At 43.3% G+C, this 24,123-nt stretch overlaps 1 protein-coding gene across 8 annotated transcripts in view; it reads right to left on the bottom strand.

The window, feature by feature from the left end:
* MICU3 (mitochondrial calcium uptake family member 3) overlaps window positions 1-24,123 on the bottom strand; it is a 146,147-nt gene that overhangs the window by 96,860 nt on the left and 25,164 nt on the right. For 7 of the 8 annotated variants that reach the window (XM_043546167.1, XM_043546170.1, XM_043546169.1 and 4 more), the window contains exon 3: window positions 1,372-1,403. The exons of the other annotated variant lie outside the window; for it this stretch is intronic. In XM_043546167.1, the coding sequence (XP_043402102.1) occupies window positions 1,372-1,403 (32 nt within the window). The remainder of the gene's footprint in view (window positions 1-1,371; window positions 1,404-24,123) is intronic. 8 annotated transcript variants of the gene reach the window in all.

Raw genomic sequence — 24,123 nt, forward strand, 5'->3', positions numbered from 1 at the left:
TGAATAAAATCAAATCACCGTGCTCAATTACCCAATTAGTTTTGAATTCTGAGTAAGGTGCTCTAAAATGAAATGACTAATGAGAACTAGAAAAGGCTAGTTATGTCAAATGATTAGACAATTCAATGTGGCATGTCTAAAAGTTATCTGAACCACTGAAAGCCTGATTTTTGTAATTACAAAGTTAAAAACAAATGGCAGTGGGGGAAGAGACTAAGCATGCCAGCCTCTTATCCCCACCTTGCCCCGTATCTCCTGCACATCTAGAAAGCAGTGGAAGGGGTATCCTCCCCTCTCATCAATACAGAGCAGGTAGCCCCAAGACTCCTCCCACAGGCAGATTTAGCCCTTAGGAGAAGTAGACTTGGACAAACTCAGCAACCTGGTGATGTCGTAAGAGCTCTGTAGGCAGGTGACCCTATTGTAATACATAGTACTTCTAAACCTCATTTCCTTTAGGTGATTACGGGATCTTGGACAATTAGTCTCACTCACTCCTTCCTCCCAGTACATGGTATATGGATTAACATGGAGTCTTATATAGAACGGAACAGGCATATGGTTTGTTTTTTTTATGCAGCTTAATCCAGCCTTCCAGAATTCTATTCATCTACATATTTCAATAAGTAACCTTTTTTTTAAATTGAACAAAGTTGTTTTTTTTCTATCATCATCACCACCACCACCACCACAAGGTGGTAATCGGATTTTGTGCCCAAACTAGTACATTTTCAAGACAATTTTGCAAGTCTGCCTTAATCATGTTTCCAACATAGCTCCTTTTTAAATTATTGTTCACTCATTGCCTTATATTCAGCTAGAGACCAGTGAACAGCATCCATATCAGCTTTGGGCTTGTCTACACTTAAAATGCAGCAGCTGTGCCACTGTAACGCTTTGGTGTAGACATTATCTAAGATGATCGGAAGGGTTCTCCCATCAGTATAGATAATCCACCTTCTGTAGACCCAGCACTGTCCAATGGCGATTTAGGTCATTTTAACTATGCTGCTAAGGCGTGTGGATTTTTAACACCTCAAGTGATACAAGTAGGCCAACCTAATTTTCTAGTGTAGACTAGGCTTTGGAGGAATAATTAATCATTAGAGCTAGCAATCCTTTTACTAGAGACCAAGTGACTATTGTGACATTCCAAGAAGCAGAAGAGGAAGTGTCTCTGTTGTTGGGTGTGTGTTTTGTTTTTTGGGGGGGGGGAAATCTGGGATTTATTAAAAAAAAAAAAAAACTCACCCATAAAAACAAAATGGTCTAATCCTTTCTCCTTGTGGATGCAAGTTTATAGCATATATTTACTTAACTCATATGTGGAGAAATCTAAGGTTGCAAGATACAGAAGGAACTATTGCTCACCTGTTTTGAAAGGGACCTCCACTTTTTAGCACCTGAAATGAGGGAGAAAAATTAATGTAATGGAATCAGTTAATAATTTAGCCCGTATGATTTGCATCAAAGAGAACATATCTCTACTATAGTTAACTTAGGGACATATTCCTGTCTTCAAGCAAATTGCATTTGGTTTCAAAGCATTTAGTATATGCTGTTAATGACATTTTTCACAATCATACAAAACATACTTTAAAAAAAACCTATGTAAAGATATATTTCCTTACTAACCGCCGCTTCGGTGAAAAATGATATCTACATGGTCTCTACCACCACAATATTCAATTAAAAATTCTAAAGAGGGAATGGAGGATGATCCAGGTATACCTGTAGAGTCCGTACATTCAGATAATTTGTATTAGTAGTACTATTACAACTGAGATTGAAGTTCTTTTGTGCTAGGCACTGTATAAACACATAGTAAGAGACAGTCCCTACCCCCAAAGAACTTAAGTCTTAATGGACACCACAGACAAAAGGTGGAGTGAAAACTGAGGCACAGAGAGATGAAGTGAGTTGCCCAAGATTACACAACAGTTCAGTGGCAGAGTCAGAAACAGGGCCTAACTCTCCAGATTCCCAGTCTGGTGCCCTGTCCCTGATAAATCATGCTATACCTCTGAGGACTGGTCACTAGTAGCCTTCCTTTCTCCTTCAAGACATTTTTTCCTGCAGATTCCCACAATAGGGGACTTGCAACTGATGATAATCCTCAAGAGGATGGTTAAATAGACTAAAGCACTGTTCTCCCAGAACAAGCTTCCAGAGGGAACTCTATCAAGACAATGTCTGTGAAAGCATGAACTGAACTGAACTCCAGGTAGCAGCCTTACAATTCACAGGTTCAGAAACTTCATACCTCCTATGCTTTCAAAATTATCCAGATGCTGCTGATTAATTTCATACAACATTATAGTGGGGCACCAGCTCTGCTACATTTAAGGTTGAGAAGACTTTTCTTTTTAAAGGCTGATTCTTCTAAATGCTCTAAAATCCGCATGTTTACTCCGACACAAGGCTGGTGAGATGAAGACAGCTGGGAGACTAAGGGCAGGTCTACACTTAAAATGCTGCATTGGCGCAGTTGCACCGCTGTAGTGCTTTAATGAAGATGCCCTTAGCCAACAGGAGAGAGCTTCTCCCATTGTCTTAGTTAATCCACCTCCGTGAAAGGCAGTAGCTATGTCATAGAATCAGAGGGTTGGAACAGATCGCAAGGGTCATCTAGTCTAACCCCCTGTCGAGATTCAGGATCTCGTGTCTAAACCATCCAAGACAGATGGCTATCCAGCCTTCTTTTGAAAACCACTAGTGAAGGAGCTTCCACAACCTCCCTAGGCAGTCTGTTCCACAGTCCAACTGTTCTTACAGTTAGGAAGTTTTTTTCCTGAGATTTTATCCAAATCTGCTGTGCTGCAGTTTGAACCCATTGCCTCTTGTCCTGACCTCTGTGGCAAGAGAGAACAACTTTTCTCCATATTTTTTATGGAAAAAAGTATTTGAAGACCATTATCATGGTCCCCCTCAATCTCTTCTTTTCCAAACTAAACATACCCCATTCCTTCAGCCTTTGCTCATATGGCTTGCATTCCATCCCTTTCATCATCTTTGTTGCTCGCTTCTGGATTCTTAACAGTTTCTCCACATCCTTTCTATTCACTGGTGACCAGAACTGGACATAGTACTTCAGCTGAGTCCTAACCAGTGCCAAATAGAATGGTATTATCACTTCCCATGCCTTGAATGCTATGCCTCTGTTAATGCAACCTAAAATTGCATTTGCTTTTTTTTTCGCAATAGCATCAGATTGCTGACTCATGCTGAGGTTGTGATCCACCACAACTCTCAGATCCTTTTCAGCAGTGCTGCTACCAAGCCAGTTATCCCCCATTCTGTATTTGTGCATTTGGTTTTTCCTCAAGTGTAGCACTTTTGTCTTTGATAAATTTCACTTGTTGTCTATAGGCCAATTCTCCAATTTATCAAGATCCCTTTGAATTTTAGCTCTATTCTCCAAAGTGTTTGCAACCCCACCCCCAGCTTTGTCACCTGCAAACCTTATCAGTACGCTCTCTATTCCGACATCCAGATCATGAATAAAGATGTTAAACAACACTGGACCCAGAACAGATCCCCGTGGAACCCCACTTGAGGTCTCCTTCCAATCTGACATCATTCCATTCAGAGTTACTCTTTGTTTGCAGTTGTTTAACCAATTATGTATTGACTTAATGGTAATTCTGCCAAGTCCGTATTTCTCTAGCTTATTTATCAGTGTGTCGTGTGGGACTGTTTCAAAAGCCTTGCTGAAGTCCAGGTATATTATGTCCACGACATTCCCCTTATTCACCAAACCAGTTACCCTGTCAAAGAAAGGAATTCAAGCTGGTTTGGCATGATTTGTTCTTGGCAAATCCAAGCTGATTGCCAGTGATTACCCCTTTATCCTCCAGGTATTCACAAATTTGAGAAACTCTCCTGCCAACATAGCACTGTCTACACCAGTGCTTAAGTCAGTAAAACTGAGTCACTCAGAGGTGTAGATTATTCACACCTCAGGGCAACATAGTTATACCAAAGTAATTCTGTAGTGTAGACTAGGGCTAAGGGTATTGTCTACGCTGCAATTAAAAATCTGTGGCTGGTTGAGGTGGGAGGGTCCCAGAACCAAGGCAGCTAGGAAACTAAAGGAATTAGCCTACAGAGGAAGGCAGGGAGGTGTGTTGCTGGGTTTTTTTTTCCTTTCCTTAACTTGAAGTACTCTTCACGGAAGAACACATCATGGGAAGAAAATGACATATTGCCAACACCACTGCTAGCTCTTCCTCTGCCTACACGGAGAAACTAAATTAATTCTTTGCTTCAGTCTTCACAGCTGAGGATGTTTGGGAGATTCCAAAACCTGAGCTGTCCTTTGTAGGTGACAAATCTGAGGAATTGTCACAGATTGAAGTGTCATTAGAGGAGGTTTTGGAATTAATTGAGAAACTTAACAGTAACCAGTCACCGGGACCAGATGGCATTCACCCAAGAGTTCTGAAAGAACTCAAATGTGAAATTGTGGAACTATTAACTATGGTTTGTCATCTGTCCTTTAAATCAGCTTCTGTACCCAATGACTGGAAGACAGCTAATGTAACGCCAATATTTAAAAAGGGCTCTAGAGGTGATCCTGGCAATTACAGACCGGGAGGTCTAATATCAGTACCAGGCAAATTAGTTGAAACAATAGTAAAGAATAAAATTGTCAGATACATAGAAGAACGTAAATTGTTGGGCAAAAGTCAACATGGTTTCTGTAAAGGGAAATCATGTCTTACTATTCTATCAGAGTTCTTTGAAGGGGTCAACAAACATGTGGACAAGGGGATCCAGTGGACATAGTGTATTTAGATTTCCAGAAAGCCTTTGACAAGGTCCCTCACCAAAGGATCTTATGTAAATTAAGTTGTCATGGGATAAGAGGGAAGATCCTTTCATGGTTTGAGAACTGGTTAAAAGACAGGGAACGAAGGGTAGGAATAAATGGTAAACTCTCAGAAGGGAGAGGGGTAATTAGTGGTGTTCCTGAAGGGTCAGTCCTAGGACCAATCCTATTCAACTTATTCATAAATAATCTGGAGAAAGGGGTAAACAGGGAGGTGGCAAAGTTTGCAGATGATACTAAACTGCTCAAGATAGTTAAGACCAAAGCAGACTGTGAAGAACTTCAAAAAGATCTCACAAAAGTAAGCGATTGGGCAACAAAATGGCAAATGTAATTTAATGTGGATAAATGTAAAGTAATGCACATTGGAAAAAAATAACCCCAACTATACATACCATATGATGGGGTCTAATTTAGCTACAACTAATCAGGAAAGAGATCTTGGAGTCATCGTGGATAGTTCTCTGAAGACAGCTGCGCAGTGGCAGTCAAAAAAGCGAACAGGATGTTAGGAATCATTTAAAAAGGGACAGAGAATAAGACAGAGAATATTTTATTGCCCTTATATAAATCCATGGTACACCCACATCTTGAATACTGCATACGGATTCATAGATTAATAGATATTAAGGTCAGAAGGGACAATTATGATCATCTAGTCTGACCTCCTGCACAATGCAGGCCACAGAATCTCACCCACCGACTCCTGCAATAAACCTCTCACCTATGTCTGAGCTATACTGGCATTAGAAAAGGTTCAGAGAAGGGCAACTAAAATGATTAGGGGTTTGGAATGGGTCCCATATGAGGAGAGATTAAAGAGGCTAGGACTTTTCAGCTTGGAAAAGAGGAGAAGGGGAGGGGGATAGGACAGAGGTATATAAAATCATGAGTGGTGTGGAGAAAGTGAATAAGGAAAAGTTATTTACTTGTTCCCATAATATAAGAACTAGCGGCCACCAAATGAAATTAATGGGCAGCAAGTTTAAAACAAATAAAAGGAAGTTCTTCACACAGCGCACAGTCAACCTGTGGAACCCCTTGCCTAAGGAGATTGTGAAGGCTAGGACTATAACAAGGTTTAAAAGAGAACTGGATAAATTCATGGAGGTTAAGGAATAGTATCCCTAGCCTCTGTTTGTCAGAGGGTGGAGATGGATGGCAGGAGAGAGATCACTTGATCATTACCTGTTAGGTTCACGCCCTCTGGGACACCTGGCATTGGCCACTGTTGGCAGACAGGATACTGGGCTGGATGGATCTTTGGGCTGACCCATTATGGCCATTCTTATGTACACCTTTGGGGCCTCCCATCAGATAAGCATCCTGACCCTGGAGGCTTCTACCCAGCCCCTGGTCTTGACTTGCTGGGAATGTGTCCTACACATCCCTGCCAACAAAAGTCAGGTAGGGAGAATAACCTCATGTGAGAGGTGTCTGTTGGAGGAGGCCCTTGGGAAGCAGGCAGAGGTGAAAGTAATCTGGTACAGTCCGGTACGGAGTACCGGTAAAAAAAGATGCAATAACGTACCGGCAAATAAGTGGAACATTCAGTACTGGCTCACTTTCACATCTTTGTGGCTGCAGAACAAAAAGTTAAAACTCAAAGCTAATAAAAGCTTGGAAAGGGAAAACTCACTGTCACATTTGTTTGTTGTATCTCTCCCTCTCCTCCTCCAGCAAGGCTGCCGCGGCTAGGCTCCCTGTTCCCCCGACCCTCCCACTCTGCAGGGGCTCCCCTCTAGCTTGTAGCAGGGGGACTGGCTGAGGGAGAAGCCTTCCCAGGTAGCCTGCTGCCTGCATAAGCACAGTTTAAATTCAGCTGTTCACTCCCTGGTGTGAACCGGGAGTAGGGGCTATTTTGGGCTTCCTTGTTAATTTCACTCAGGGTTGTTGCTGGGAGCGGGGTTGTGTGAGACCAAGGCAGGGGCAGAATACAATAGGCATTTGGCCGCACAGCTTAAATCCAGAGCTAATGAAAGCCAGTGAAAGGGGAAAACTCATTATCACAGGTTTCTCTCCTCCCTCCTCCTCCAGCCAGGCTGCGGACAGGGCTAAGCTCAGTGCTTCCCTGAACCCCCGCACTCAGCAGGGGCTGCCCTCTAGCTTGAAGCAGGGGGACTGGCTGAGGGAGAAGCCTCCACAGGTAGCCTGCTGCCTGCATAGGAACAGTTTAAATTTAGCTGTTCACTCCCTGGTTCAGACTGGGATTTGGGGCTATTTCTGGCATCCTTGTTAATTTCATTCACGGTTGGGGGGAGGGCGCGGGAGGTGGAAGGTAAGACCAAGGCAGGGGCAGAATACAACAGGCATTTTACTGCACAGCTTAAATCCAGAGCTAATAAAAGCCAGTGGAAGGGGAAAACTCACTGTCACATTGGTTTCTCTCCTCCCTCCTCCTCCAGCCAGGCTGCCCGTTCCCCCGACCCCACCCGCCTCAGCAGGGGCTGCAGCGGCTCCCCTCTAGCTTGGAGCAGGGGGACTGGGTGAGGGAGAAGCCTCCCCAGGAGGCCTGCTGTCTGCATAAGAACAGTTTAAAGTTAGCTGTTCACTCCGAGGTCTGAACCATGGAATTAGGGGCTATTTCTGGCTTCCTTGTTAATTTCACTCATGGTTATTGGTGGGGGGGGGGCGGGTACCAAAGCCTGGCAGTTCTTTTCTGCCCCCTGGATGAGGCAATCTTCAATAATATAATACACAAAAAATACAATCAAAATCAGGAACCAATTTCCAAGTTCAAATCTTTCCCAGTCCCTCCCCAGCAGAGGATCATGGTTGTGATGTCCAAACTGCTTGCAGATCCTCTTTGAAATGTTACTGTTTAAAAAAAAAAAAAACTTGGAGAACATGGTGGGTAGATGTGTTCTGATGATCGGGGTTTATTTTGGGGAAAGCAATTTTGGTAAAACAACTAAAGATTCACAGGGAAAGCAAATAGCCCCATAGACAAAACCACAAAGGGACTGGAGGGGAAAACTGGATATGCAGGGAAATTATTGTGCCTCCTTTGAAAGAAATAGTAGTTTTCATTCCACCCGCTTTATATATTGAATTATACACCTGAAATGTCCTTAGGACATAGGGGTTCAGATCTCTTTTTGTTTTGTGGGTGTCAGTGTCCTGCAGAGTGCCGAGGCTGAAACTGACAGAACTTTCTCTAAGTATCTTGTATATTTCATGGCGGCTATTCTAGCTGTCCTTCATTCACCCCGCCTTCCCCTACTAATAGCCACCCATTGGTGTGCCCTCTGCACTGTTGCAGCTAACACCTCAGGAACTTCTGCTTAATGTGTGCTGCTTAATGGCATCTTGCCCCTGGGGGGCTTTTGGTCCGATTCCTACACTGAAGAGCTATCTTTTCTGAGAGATCCATCCATACTGCACAGATACATTTAGAACATACCTGGAATACGAGTAGATTTAGATCTGTCAAGGAAGACAAGAAGATTTTGTTTTCACAAGAAGACATTCATGTGGATGTTCCAAAGTTAGCTTTTGAGTGCCATACCGCCACATGGTAATTGCGCGGGCTTCCTTCTTATTGGGGTAGTAGTAATAGTAGCTTATTTTCTATACCTAAGTCATGCAATGGGAGGGATCCATGAAGTATGTATGAGAGGTGGGTTGCTTGTGTTTGGACTGTACCATTAAGAATTGTAACTTACGTCTGGCCCCGCCCCTTCCGGGGGGCGGGAGAGCAGGACCTGTACCGGTAAGAGCTGTATTTTAGTTTTACCCCTGGAAGCAGGTACCGTAGTTGGAGGAGGAGGTGACTCAGCTGCACAGCATCTGGGAGCAGGAGGACTTCATTGATAGGATGCATCTGGGATGGAGGATGCTAGCCAACTACAGATGACTACATCAGCACCAGAAGAGGAAGGGAAACTGGCTGCTATACAGGAAGGAGACTAGCTGCTAGCCACCATGTGCCATATATTATGCTCCACCCCCCACTCATCAATATGAAGAACCAGTATGCTATACTGCAACACAAGGTGAGGAGCAAACCCCACTGGGTGAGGAGCAGGAGCCAATTTCCCCCCAAATTAGGAGGCTTATGGCCACCCTCACCCAAGAGTAGGAGGCATAAGGGGCTGGTGGTTGGGGACTTCCTTCTAAGGGGGACAATGGCATCCTTCTGCCAATCTGACATGATGTCTTAGGAGGTGCACTGCCTCCTTGGAGCCTGTGTCTGAGCCATTACAGAAAGGTTGCCGAGGCTCATCCGTCCCTCTGATCACTACCCCATATTGCTCATAGACATGGGCACAAACAATACTGCCAGGTATGACCCTGAGCCTATAAGCAGTGTGTATAGGGCTCTGGGAGCAGGGGTGAAGGAGTTGGGATACAGGTTGTATTCTTATCTATCCTCCCAGATGAGGGAAGGACAAAGGCAGCGGGACACATCATTGAGATGAATGCATATCTGCACAGATGGTGTTGACGGGAGGACTCAGGCTTCCTCAACCATGGGATGCTGGTCCAGGAAGGTCTGCTGGGAAGAGATGCAGTCCTCCTGATCAACAAGATGAGGAGCATCTTTGTGCGCTGATTCACCAACCTAGTGAGGAGGGGTTTAAACTAGGTTCACAGGGAGCAGGTGACAAAAGCCCTCAGCTAAAAATAAAAATTGGTGACCTTAGCAGATGGCTAGGTGTTGGGGTGTGGTGATGGAGGGGACTTGCAAAATTACAATACTGTTAGAGGAGCTACAAGAAGGAAATGAATGGGGGAATGTGCTCAATGTCTTAGATGTCTTTACATAAATGCAAGCAGTGTGAGGAATAAACAGGAAGAACCAGAAGAATTAGTGCATAAAGTGACTTGGTGGGATAAGTTTCATGACTTGTATATTAATATAGAGTATAGTCTGTTCAGAAAAGGAAACACAGGATAAAAAGAGAAGAGGTGTGGCATTATAAATCAAGAATATATACATTTGTACTGTGGTCCAGAAGGAGGTAACAGGAAGACCTGTTGAGTAAGGACAATAGGGATTAAAAAAACTTATCGGTGACATCACAGCAGGGGTCTATTATAGACCACAAAATCAGGAAGAGGAGGTGGATGAGGCATTTCTAAAACAAATAACAGAAATATCCAAAATACAAGAGTTGGTAGTAATGGGAGGCTTTACTTTTCCAACAGGTGTCTGAATAGCTAATATGGCAAAAGAAAATTTCCTAAATTCTTCGAATGTATTGGGGATAACTTTGTGTTTTGGAAAGTGGAGGAAATAACCAGGAGGACAGCCATTTTAGACATGATTCTAACAGGGAATAATTGGTAGTGAATCTGAAGATGGAAGGCAATTTGGATGAAAGTAACCATTAAATGATAGATTTCATGATTCTAAGGCAATGTCTACACTTGCCAGGGATCGATGCTGCTGCGATCGATGCATGGGAGGTCGATTTAGCAGGTCTAGTGAAGACCCACTAAATTGATCACAGAGCACTCTCCGGTTGACTCCAGTACTGCACCGGAACAAGATTAAGGTACCATAATAAATCAATCTTAGCTACGTCGACTCCAGCTACATTATTCACGTGGCGGGAGTAGCATAACTTAGGTTGACTTACCGTGGTAGTGTAGACAAGGCCTAAGAAAAGGAAGGAGTGCAAGTGGCAGAATAAGGACTTCAAAGAAGCAGACTTCACAAACTCAGAGAACTGGTAGGTGAGGTCCCATGGGAAACAAAATTAAGGGGGAAAAAGGAGTTCAGGAGAGCAGGCAGTTCCTCAGGAAGACAATATTACAGGCCCAACTGCAAACTATCCTGATGGAAAAGAAAGTTAGGAAGAATAGTAACAGTCCATTATGGCTCTATCTGGAGAACTTCAATGACCAGAAAATAAAAAAAGAAATCATACAAAGAGTGGAAACATGGACAGATTGCTCAGGAGGAGTACAAAAGAATAGCACAAGCATGCAGGAACAAAATCAGAAAGGCTAAGGCACAAAACAAGTAACATCTAGCAAGAGATACAAAGGCAACAACAAGAGGTTCCTTGAATATAATTGGCAGCGTAAGAGAGAGACAAAGGAATATATACGTCCTCTACTTAGTGGAGGTGAACTAATAAGTGATGACACCAAGAAGGGTGAGCTGTTTAATGACCATTTTGCTTCTATCTTCACTAAAATGGTTAATGGTAACTATTCATAGAATCATAGGACTGGAAGGGACCTCGAGAGCTCATCTAGTCCAGTCCCCTGAACCCATGGCTAGACTAAGTATTCTCTAGACCATCCCTGACAGGTTTTTGTCTAATCGGCTCTTAAAAATCTCCAATGATGGCGATTCCACAATCTCCCTAGGCAATTTATTTCAGTGCTTAACCACCCTGACAGTCTGGACTTTTTTCCTAATGTCCAATCTAAATCTCCTTGCTGCAATTTAAGCCCATTGCTTCTTGTCCTATCCTCAACAGTTAAGAAGAATAATTTGTCTCCCTCCTCCTTGTAACAACCTCTTATGCACTTGAAAACTGTTATGTCCCCTCTCAGTCTTCTCTTTTCCAGACTAAATAAACCCAATTTTTTCAATGTTCCCTTATAGGTCACGTTTTCTAGACTTAATTGTTTTTGTTGCTCTTCTCTGGACTTTTTTCAATTTGTCCACATCTTTCCTGAAATGTGGTGCCCAGAACTGGACACAATACTTCAGCTGAAGCCTAATCAGCACAGAGTAGAGCAGAAGAATTACTTTTTGTGTCTTGCTTACAACATCCCAGAACGATGTTCATAGTGTTTGTTTGTTTTTTTTTTGGCAACAGTGTTACTGTTGACTCATATTTAGCTTGTGGTCCACTATGACCCCCAGATCCCTTTCCACAGTACTCCTTCCTAGGCAGTCATTTCCCATTTTGTATGGGTGCAACTGATTGTTCCTTCCTAAGTGGAGTACTTTGCTACTGAAATATTGAATTTCATTCTATTTACTTCAGATCATTTCTCCTGTTTGTCCACATCATTTTGAATCATAATCCTATCCTCCAAAGCATTTACAACACCTCCTAGCTTGGTATCGTCCGCAAACTTTATAAGTGTACTCTCTATGCCATTGTCGAAATCACTGATGGAAATATTGAACAGAACTGGACCAAGAACTGATCCCTGCGGAACCCCACTCGTTATTCCCTTCCAGCATGACTCTGAACCACTGATAACTACTCTCTGGGAACGGTTTTCCAACCAGTTATGCACCCACCTTATAGTAGCTCTGTCAAGGTTCCTTCCCCACTCTGAACTCTAGGGTACAGATGTGGGGACCTGAATGAAAGACCCCCTACACTTATTCTTACCAGCTTAGGTTAAAACTTCTTCAAGGCACAGATTTCTTTCTTGCCTTGGGAACCAGCTTAGGTTAAAAACCTGGTATGCTGCCACCACCAAGAGATTTAAACAAAGAACAGGGAAGAGACCACTTGGAGATGGCTTCCCCCAAAATATCCCCCCAAGCCCTGCACCCCTTTTCCTGGGGAAGGCTTGATAATATCCTCACCAGTTGGTACAGCTGAACACAGACGCAAACCCTTGGATCTTTAAGAACAATGAAAAATCGATCAGGTTCTTAAAAGAAGAATTTTATTTAAAGAAAAGGTAAAGGTCATCTCTGTAAAATCAGGATGGTAAATAGTTTACAGGGTAATCAGATTCAAAACATAGAGAATCCCTCTAGGCAAAACCTTAAGTTACAAGAAAGACACAAACAGGAATACACATTCCAGCACAGTGAATTTTACAAGCTAAAAAAAACAAAAGAAAATCTAACACATTTTCTAGCTAGATTACTTACTAACTTTACAGAAGTTGGAAGGCTTGCATCCTTGATCTGTTCCCGGCAAAGGTATCACACAGACAGACGGACGAAAACTTTTTTTCACCCCCTCCAGATTTGAAAGAATCTTGTCCCCTCATTGGCCATTTTGGGTCAGGTGCCAGTGAGGTTACCTTAGCTTCTTAACCTTCTACAGGTGAAAGGATTTTGCCTCTGGCCAGGAGGGATTTTATAGCACTGTATACAGAAAGGTGGTTACCCTCCCCTTTATGACAAGCTCAATCTAGGTTGCAGTTCCCAAGTTTGTTTATGAGAAGGTCATGCGAGACAGTATCAAAAGCTTTACTAAAGTCAAGATATACCATGTCTACCGCTTCCACCCTAGCCACAAGGCTTGTTACCCTGCCAAAGAAAGCTATCAGGTTGGTTTGACATGATTTGCTCTTCACAAATCCATGCTGACTGTTACTTATCACGCTATTATCTTCTAGATGTTTGCAAACTGACTGCTTAATTATTTGCTCCATTATCTTTCCGGATACAGAAGTTAAGCTGACTGGTCTGTAATTCCCTGGGTTGGCCTCACTTCCCTTTTATAGATTGGCACTATATTTGCCCTTTTCCAGTTTTCTGGAATCTCTCCCATCTTCCATGACTTTTCAAAGATAATTGCTAATGGCTCAGATATCTCTTCAGTCAGCTCCTTGAGTATTCTAGGCTGCAGATCATCAGGCCTAGGTGACTTGAAGACATCTAACTTGTCTAAGTAATTTTTAACTTGTTCTTTCCCTATTTTAGCATCTGATCCTACCTAATTTTCACTGTCATTCACTATGTTAGACATCCTATCACCATCAACCTTCTTGGTGAAAACCGAAACAATGAAGTCATTAAGCACCTCTGCCATTTCCACATTTTCTGTTATTTTCCCCTCCTCATTGTGCAACGGGCCTACCCTGTCCTTGGTCCTCCTCTTGCTTCTAATGTATTTGTAGAATGTTTTCTTCTTTCCCTTTATGTCTCTAGGTAGTTTGATCTTGTTTTGTGCCTTGGACTTTCTAATTTTGTCCCTACATACTTGTGTTATTTGTTTATATTAATCCTTTGTCATTTGACCTAGTTTCCACTTTTTGTAGGACTCTATTTTTTTTTATTATTGAAGATCTGGTTTAGCCCCAGGTGGTTTATTGCCATACTTCCTATCTTTCCTACGCAGTGGGATAGTTTGCTCGTGCCCTGAATAATGTCTCTGGGCATGGCTACACTTGCAGTTGTAGAGAGCTTTGAGTTAGACCCGCCTTCAAGAGCGCTGTAGGGAAAGCGCGGCAGTCTGTCCACACTGACAGGAACAAGTGCACTGGCGTGGCCACATATGCAGCAGCATTGGGAGCGGTGCATTATGGGCAGCTATCCCACAGAGCACCTCTTCCCATTCTGGCACTGTGGCTTGTGGGAAGAAGATGCGGGGTGCAGGCATTCTGGGTCCCGTCCCAATGCACCGTGATGCATCGGTTCGCATCCCAGAAATCCCTGTACTTCCGTCCACATTTGGCACCATCTTTCAACGTTTTTTGTACTGCGCGCTCTGTCTTCCCTTTCAGTCTTTGGGAATTGGGCCCAAACTGCTGAGGAGTATGCTGACGAGTCTCACCAGCACGTCATGTTTGGCAGTCGAGTTATTCCTTTTGATCCAAAGTGACAATGAGGGCTCCGACATAGACTCAAGTAACGCATATGATACGAGTGTGCTTGTGGCATTCACAGACATGCTCACCACTGTGGAACGCCGCTTTTGGGCTCAGGAAACAAGCACTGAGTGATTGGATCATATCATCATGCAAGTCTGGGAGGACGAGTAGTGTCTGCAGAACTTTTGAATGAGAAAAGCCACTTTCATGGGACTGTATGAGGAGCTCACACCAACCCTGCGGCGCAAGGACACGACACTGAGAGCTGCCCTGATGATGGAGAAGCGGATGGCTATTGCATTTGGAAGCTGGCAACTCCAGACAGCTACCGATTGGTCGCTAACCAGTTTGGAGTGGGGAAGTTGACCATTGGAATCACGTTGATGCAAGTTTGCAGGGCCATTAATCGCATCCTGCTCAGAAGAACAGTGACTCTGGTGCATGACATTGTGGATGGTTTCCCTAACGGCGGAGGGGAGATAAATGGCACACACATTCCAATTCTGGCACGAGCCCACCTAGCCTCCAAGTACGTTAATTGGAAGGGGTATTTCTCTATGGTTCTCCAGGCACTTGTGGATCACCATGGGCATTTCATTGACATTAACACAGGCTGGCCTGGAAAGGTGCATGATGCTCGCATCTTTCAGAACACTGGCCTGTTCAGGAAACTGCATGCTGGGACTTTTTTCCCAGACCAGAAGATCACCGTAGAGGAAGTCGAAATGCTCATTGTGATCCTTAGAGACCCATCTTACCCTTTAATGCCGCGGCTCATGAAACCCTACACAGGGAGCCTTGACAGCAGCAAGGAGCAGTTCAACAACAGGCTGAGCAGGTGAAGAATGACTGTAGAGCGTGCTTTTGGCTGTTTAAAGGGCTGCTGATGCTCTCTGTATGGGAAGCTGGACCTGGCCGATGACAGCATCCCCGTGGTTATATCCGTGTGCTGTACCTTCTAGAACATTTGTGAAGGGAAGGGTGAATGATTCACTCAGGCATGGAACTCAGAGGTTCAACACCTGGAAGCTGAATCTGAACAGCCAGAGAGCAGGGCTATTACAGGGGCCCAGCATGAGGCTGCAAGGATTAGGGATGCCTTGAGGAAGCAATTTGGGGCTGAAAGCCACCAGTAATGTTTGGTGCCCTGCACGGGAGTGAAGTTCAGTGGTTCCAATGTTAGTAGGAATCTGTGTTTGCTACGCTGATTTGCGGTGCCTGTTTCTTTCCTGGTCCAAGGTATCTTTTATTATTATGCAATAATAAAGAATGTTTTCAAAGCCAAAAAATCCATTTATTGAAAAGAAACACAACTGCTTGGGAAACTGAAAGGGCAAGGGGGTGGGGTGGGGAATGGTACAATCACAGATTTGCATATGTCCTGTTATCATACTAAGCCTTCCTGGCTGGAGTGCTGTGCAATGAGTCCTGCACTTCAGGATGGCTATACTGCATGGTGATGGGGGTTGAGTGCACAGGGTAAGGGTCATATTTTCAGGGCTGGGTGGTGAAGCTACAGGTGTTGGAGGTAGCTGATGGCAGTAAGAACCTGGATGTTGGGGAAAGTGGGTAGGAGGTGACATGGGGGCACAAGGGAAAGAGTTTTGGGACAAGGGCTGTGGCCGGGGGGGGCGCAGTAGTGTTCCGCCTGCATGGCTACAAGCGCCTGGATTGAGTCCGCTTGGCACTCCATTATGCTTATCAGCTGATCTGTGCTTTGCTGCTGGAGCACTGCACTTTTGTGCCAGCGCTCCTCATTCTGCTGGCGGATCCTCCTTTCACTGTCCTGCCACTCCTGCACTTTTCGAGTTTTCATTACTTGAATGCTGCATTACTTCATGCAACATGTCTTCCTTGCTTCTACATGGCCTCTTTCTGATTCTTTGGAGTCTTTCGGCCAGTGATAACACGGACGGCTGATATCTCACGGTTGCACCTGTAAAGGCAAAATGCAACACTTAACAGAGGCAGCATTGTTTACACCAGACAGAGCAATGATTTCCCCGTACTTAAGAGCAAGCACAGTCGACACAATAGCATAATTTGCCCATCCCAAAGCAAGCGCACATAATCCACAGGAGCCCCAAAATGGTGAGTAAGCACAGGGTCAAGCGTGACTGCTTGTTTCACAGCTGTACTGTCCTCTGGGTTTCTGTGCCTTGGGGAGAGCCAACAGTGGCAGGGGGCCCCTATACTGAACACTGTCCCCACATTTTCCACAGGAGTTTGTCCTGGAAGATATCTCGCTGTTGAGGGTGACCTGGGAAGCAAGGGAGGGTCTTCTACCGCAATGCGGATTCCACCCTGACCCATATGCAACTTGTCTGTATGTAGCAATAGTCCCCCCACCCCTCAGGGCACAGTGGCACGGACAAGTTAGCCTTACTGGGACAAGGAACACAGTGGCTCTCCTGAGAAACCTGCGCAAGTGCATTGCCCAAATTCTGGATGAGACCTTTGAAGAGATCACAGAGGCCGATTACCACGATGTGAGAGAGCACTTCAACACCCTATTCCACATCAAGGAATGCATGTAGCCATAACCCTCCTCATTCCAAGAGCCCGCACCGAATAACTTCCTTCCCAAAATAAAAGCCGCTTACTGGGAACCTCCTCTGGTGTTTGTCCTTCCCCAAGCACCGGCCACCGCGACTGGCTACCTTCCTCCTGGCTTGAGAACAGCTCCTGGTTGCATGCATCTAGAGATTGTGGAGTGTCTTTCTCCGCCTCAGCACCCTCGCTCCCACTTTGCTGCTGCTGCTCCTCCTCTTCCTCCCGCCTTGCTGAACTGGGCTCTGAAGTGTCCATGGTGGTACTCAGAGTGGAGTGAGGTCGGCCCCAAGTATCACGTCCAGCTCTTTGTGGAAACGGCAGGTCGCAGGTGCAGCACCGCAGCAGCTGTTTGCCTCATGGGCTTTGCGGTAGGCATTCTGCAGCTCCTTCACTTTAATCCTACACTGCAGTGTGTCCCGGTCATGGCCCCTTTCCATCATGTCCCTGGATATCTGCCCGACGGTATCATAATTCCTACGGCAGGAGCGCAGCTGGGACTGGACAGCTTCCTCCCCGCAAACACTGATGAGATCCCTCACCTTGCCATTGCTCCATACTGGGGATCTCTTGGCGTGTGGAGGCATAGTCACCTGGAAAAATTCGATGAGAGCACTCCACCCGTGGCTGAGCAAACAGGAAGGGAATTTTCAAAATTCCCAGAGAATTTAAAGGGCGGGTCTGACGGTTGGTCACCTGAGGGCAGGGCAGTAGAGTTCAAAGTGATGACCAGAATGGCTAGAACAGGCATTGTGGGACACTTCTGGAGGCCGATCAGAGTGCAGTAACAGACCACGGCGTCCACACTGGCGCCGCGGCACTCCAGTGGGGGCGCACAAAATGTTATTCCACTTGCCGAGGTGGAGTACCAGGAACGGACCAGCCGTGGAGTCAGTGCACTCTACGTGCCTTGCCAGTGTGGACGGGTAGTGAGCTAGTGCACCTGGGGCTCCTTTAATGCGCTGTAACTCGCAAGTGTAGCCAAGCCCCCTCTGAAAAACTGCCAAGTTACTCACATAATGAAAATTAACAAGGGGGAAGGTACACAAGCCAAAATAGAAAAATAACAGGTTAAAGAATATTTAGATAAGTTAGATATAGTTTAGATTGCAGGACTTGATGAAATTCATCCTAGGATACTTAAAGAAATAGCTGGAGCAATCTTGGAACCTTAGCAATTATCTTGGAGGACAGGTGAGGTCCTAGATGATTGGAGAGGGGTAAACATAGTACCAATGTTTTAAAAAAGGGAACAAAGATGACCCAGAGAATTATAGACCAGTCAGCCTAACTTTGATACCTGGAAAGATACTGGAACAAATGATTAAACAATGAATTTTTAAGCATCCAGAGGATAACAGGTTTATAAGGAATAGCCAGCATAAATTTGTCAAAAATAAATCATGCCAAAAATCAACTTAATTTCCTTCTTTGAGAGGGTTACTGACCTAGAGGATGGGGAAGAACCAGTAGACGGGATGTATCTTGATTTTAGTAAGGCTTCTGATGCAGTCCTACATGATATTCTCATAAGCAAACTTGGGAAAAGTTATATGAAATTTCAGTAATTGTTTTTGTTTATACAAAAGCAAACAAATTAAAATGATAAACTACTGTAAAATGAGTGAACAACTGGTTGAAAAACCATACTCAAAGAGTAATTATTAATGGTTCTCTGTCAAACTGAGAGGGCATATCTAGAGGGGTCCCATAGGGGTCAGTCCTGGTTCCAGTACTGTTCAGTATTTTCATTAATGATTTGTACAATGTAGTGGAAAGTATACTTATAAAATGATGACACCAAGATGGAACGCGTTGCAAGTTCTTTGGAGAACAGGATTAGAATTCAAAACTACATTGACAAACTGGAGAATTGGTTTGAATTCAACAAGATGAAATTCAATAAAGATAAATACAATGTACTGTGCTTAGGAAGGAAAAATCAAATGCACAAACACAAAATGGAGAACAACTTGCTAGGTGGTAGTACTGCTGAAAAGCAGCTGAAGGTTACAGTGAATCAGAAATTGAATATGAGTCAACAACATGATGCAGTTGTGAAAAAGACTAATATTCTGGGATGTGTTAACAGGAGTGTAATATGTAAGACACATGAAGAAATTGTTTGACTCTTCTCAGTACTGCTGAGGCCTCACCTGGAGTCCTGTGTCCAATTCTGGGCACCACACTTTCCAGGAAATACGTGGACAAATTGGCGAGAGTCCAGAGCAGAGCAACAAAACTGATAAAGTTTTCCTAAACTGATCTCTGAGGAAAGGTTAAAAAAATGGGCCGGTTTACTCTTGAGAAAGAAGACTGAGGGGGGACCTGATAACAGTCCCCTAATATGTTATGAAGAGGAAAGGAATCAATTGTTCTCCATGTCCACCGAAGATAGGAGAAGTAGTAATGGACTTAATCTGCAGCAAGGGAAATTTAGGTTCGATATTAGGAAAAACTTTCTAACTATAAGGGAAATTAAACTCTGGAATAGGCTTTGAAGGGAGTTTGTGGAATCCCTATCATTGGAGGTTTTTAAGAATAGGTTAGAAAAACACCTTTAGCAGATGATCTAGGCTTACTTGGTCCTACCCCTGCACAAGGAACTGGAGCTGGTGACCTCTCAAGGTCCCTTTCCGCTCTACATTTCCCAGGATACAGCCCTCTGGGGGTGGTGAAGAGCTTTTCTTAAAGTTCACAGATTCAACCAACTTTTTTGGAGGGGGGGAGCCTATATGTTACAGGGGGTGGTGGGGAAGGCAGGCAAAGGAGAGAGACACAACAATCTTCTCTCAGGTGCTTAAAATTTACTGTAACAACCATGTAATAAAACTGTCATGATTTTAGGATGCAGACAATGTTTGAGATTTCTCTTACTGGCCTTGTTGGGAACTACATATTCTGAACATTTCAAAGCCATGACCATTATCTCTTTTCCATTATAACAAAGTGTACAGGGTGGGGCAGGAGAGAGGGAGCACTTAGGAATCACATAGCAATCATATCAACCTAATGGAAAGAACAGTGTACTGGCACCAGAGGCGTTGGAACAATTTTTATAGTGGGGGTGGTGAAAGCCACTGAACAAAACTGTAAACCTTGTATATGATGGAAACCACTTCACCAGGGAGTGCTACCACACTCCCAGCACTCCTGATTGGTACTCAGAAAATTGGGATACTATTCCTGGATCTCTCACTAGCCTTCTTGGTGACCCTGGGCTAGTCACTTCACTATGTCACTACTGTACAGATGAAAAAAAAAGAAAGACTAAGATGTTTTCCGCCTTGGGAAAGTGCTTTGAGATCTACTGATGAAAGACACTGTGCAAGAGTTAGGTATCATTATCATCATCGTTACCTGGCCACAGCAGCATCTCAACTCCACACCTACATGATAACTGGAAATGCCTAACTGTCCACTAATTCCTACCAACACATTTCTCTTTCTGTTCAAAAAACTAAAATTCACTAACAAAACTTAATTAATATAGAGTTATGGTTGCTCACTGATATCTTGTGACTTTTCAAAATATTGAGGACAGCAAAGAAAATTCTTAAAATGAGGAAATACGCTTAAGGTACCTGCCCATTCAAACTTAACTCTGGCTTCCTTGATCGATACCCCAATATGCCCATAACACACGTACTCACATTCTGCCTTTGCACCGTACTAAACAGAAGTTACCTATATTTGCCCTACATTCAAAACAAACAAACAATACTAATTTTCACGACCCTTCAACAACTTTTACAACCCCTTCACCCTTATGCACATGATGCCATCTAAACATAGTATTTTCCATTTACCCTTCATAAAACCCACAGACCACATTTATCTCCCACTTAACTGTGGCAAGAAGACCACTGTGCCCCACTACTGCCATGATCTACACAACACAGTACTGTAATGAGACCACTGAATCTCAGAAGGTACATATGAACCTCTTTCCTTTGATCATATATATGGGTGTCAAGAAGATGGGCTCACCCATGCCCCCAGAGCACCTCATACTACAATCACAGGTCTGCCAAGCTTCTCCAGCTGATACTTCCATCATTCAGTATAGCTACACCTAACAGTGAATGCAGCTGTAGTTCATACAAACTCCATCCATTACTACTGTACTGGAGCTACTGTAAGCTCCAGGAGAGCAGAGATAAGGTTGCATGGACATGTACCGTAACCGCATTTTCTGGTTTTCCAAAGTTAGAGTTTTGCTGAACTCAGTGTTCTGGAAGGGCAAGAGATACCACTGATCAACCTTAACTTTGCATTCATGGAGTTTTTTGTCAGAATTGTATAGCATTAGACACAGCAGCTACAATGGAATTTAATTAGTTTAGGAGTAGTACCATTCCTCATACTGAGATTTGAACATGACAACTTGGTTATGTTCATACCTCAGAAAGTCTGTGACAACACCCCCCCCACCCAATAAGGTTTGGTATTATCAAGCCAAACATGTAGCAAGCTGGACGGCTTTTCATGTAACTTTGTGTTTAAAATCTTAAATATGGATTACTCATCTCTCTACTGTACATCTTTTATAAAGTCAACTCATTCTGATATAGGCTGATTTGCATTTGTATTAGTTGGGTGGGGGGGAAGAGCAAGGCATTGAAGAGTATTTTGAACAGAAAACATTTGTCAATCACGAGACATTAGTTTAGAATGGCAAGCTTGTCATTATAGACAAAAGTGGAATTTTACATTGGGCATGTGAACACGCACAAACCCTACAACTCAGCATTTGGCTGTCTATAATTTTTGTTGAGTCAGATCATAAGTTAAAATAGAGCAAAACACAATTGTATTTCTTCCTCTTTCCAAAAGTTTTTTTGAAAGTGTAAACATGTCTCCATGTCATAAAATCAGAATTACAAGCTTGACTTCTCATAAACAGTTTCAGATAATACACTGTGATTTATTTCATAAACCCAATCCTTCATTAGAAATATAGGAATATAATAAAGTTAATTATAGCTTTTGTTTTATACTATAATTTTACTACAACTGTCTAAAGTGAAACGTTTAGTTATAAAAAATACTTCACATTTTTACCATACGACTATTATCCAATGTTCAGTCACTGTTTAATCAAAAAGGAAGCGAGCACACTCTTGACTTTTGCAGGGTTTATAAGATTTCCAGGGTAAATCAGTCACAATAGCTGTATTTACTCTACCAGAAATCTCATCCAAGTCTAGTAGTATTAGCTTTTCTATATAGCAAAAGTAAATAGCTACTACTATTACTCTTCAAAGGGCACTTTTCCTTTCTGACAAAACTCAAGGCTCTTCTAGTGTTCACCCACTGAAAGTTTAAGTGCGAGTTCTGCCCTCCTATGTTCTCCATAAGATATATGAACAGCCCTTACAGGCCCAAATCCATAACAAGTTTAAAGCAAACAAAAAAAAAAGATTAAAAAATGCAAGACATGATTTTATTTAATATTTAATCTTTGATTCAAAAAGTCATCTTTCCATGTCATTCTATATTCAGTAGAACAGGGCAGACAGCTAGCAATCTCTTCAAAATGATAACAGTAGGAATAATAATAGTAACACAAATAATTTATTACTTTACACCTTCACAGCTATATACAAATTTTAATTACTTAAATACTCACAACACCTCTGTGAAATATTAATTCAGTTTACAGAAGAGGACACAGACCCAGAAACATTACAAAAGCTGTGTTCCACATAGCAAATCAGTGGCACATCCAAAGTCCACACAGCAAATGAGGCAGTAAAAGATTAGAACTCAAATGTTCATGGAATCAGAAGCTGGAAATGGGAAAGACCTGACAATCGTCTAGTCCTTCCCATGGCAATGCTCACTATTGTACATTTGCTAGCCTTTCCCCTCTCTAATTTTAAAATAACTCAAACAGTAGAGCTACCACCTTAATTTCATCCTCTTACATTTAGCTACACACTCTTACGCTATTCCTGTAAATAATTACTCTCAGTTGTGAAGTCTCCTAATGCTACTAGTTTTGTAAAGTTAATCAACATGTCTGACTGCATCTCTAAGGCTTTATAGATTAGCAGGATTTCCAGATTAGTATTGTCTCTGGCCTCAGAGATTAACTACATGCATTCAACGGATTTTGATTCAAATAAGGTTTACTGCATTTGAGCTCAGAAGGGAAAAGTGGCTACTCCACCTCCAGATTCTCCTCCCTTGGTGTAGGGTTAATAGCATATCCTGGGAGAGCTAACACTGGACTTGCAATATCAGCTAGGTGGACTTCTGCGACAGAGATCAGGTAATGCACCTCACTGGCAATAAGATTATGGATTGTGAATGATGTAAGGCTTGATCCTATGCTATCAGAGTCAATGGGACTTTTGCACTGATTTCAATGGTAGGATGAGCAAGCCTTTATTGACTAGAGATCTTATGTTGAGGCTGAAATCATTGTGTTTATCTATTTTGGATCCATGTGTGGTAGCTGGCTGCTTATTGCACCAGATTGGAGGTAGTAGTGTCTGGTAATCGTCTTTCCAAGCTTTGGCTGATGTTCTCTCCATTTCTTCTTCCTTATATGATTTATACTGTGGAGGATGATTTTAAGAAGCATGCTTAATTGACAATGACAGGAATTTAGCAGTGTGTTGGATAACTAGTGTGTCGCCAAACTTCTCAACTCCCAGGATGACTAAGTGAAAGTGAACTGTTGGAGAGATCTGGAGATGCAACAGCTGTTCAAGGTATGGTACATGTGCTCAGCACCCTTGAGTTCTGTGTTATTGCTATACTGTGGGAAGCCTGTACTTCACAGTATCTGAAAGTAGTGTTGCAAGTGGGTGGCTTTACATAAAGCGAGGCATTAGTCTGTTTGGAGGATGGTAGAGAAGGAGTAGCCTAAATCCTGATGTAAAGCTGGTACTTGATGTTGTCCGAGATGCTAACCTTGCTTTGAGACTTTTAGGGATGTTTATTGAAAAAATAGGGAGGAATTAAGGAGGTTGCTCGGACCTCTCCCCTCTCCTAGCCTCCCCTTGGAGAAATCAGGACCTACTCCTCCTCCCCCTCCTATATACGGTCGGGGGGGAACCTGGGTCCACTCCTCATTGCGCTCCTGACTCCCACTTCCAAACAGGGAGAAGGAGAGGATCAATCCTAGGAAAGCTGCTCTTCTATGCCGCCTAGGGCTCTTTATTATGTTGACCAGTCCCAGGCCTGGATCTCCTTCCTGGGATTGTCCCTGTCCTCTTCTCACTCCTGTCATTTTCCCTCTCTTTTCCTCCACCATC

This window comes from Chelonia mydas, chromosome 4 (genome assembly GCF_015237465.2).
Source record: "Chelonia mydas isolate rCheMyd1 chromosome 4, rCheMyd1.pri.v2, whole genome shotgun sequence".
NCBI classification, from domain to species: Eukaryota; Metazoa; Chordata; order Testudines; family Cheloniidae; genus Chelonia; species Chelonia mydas.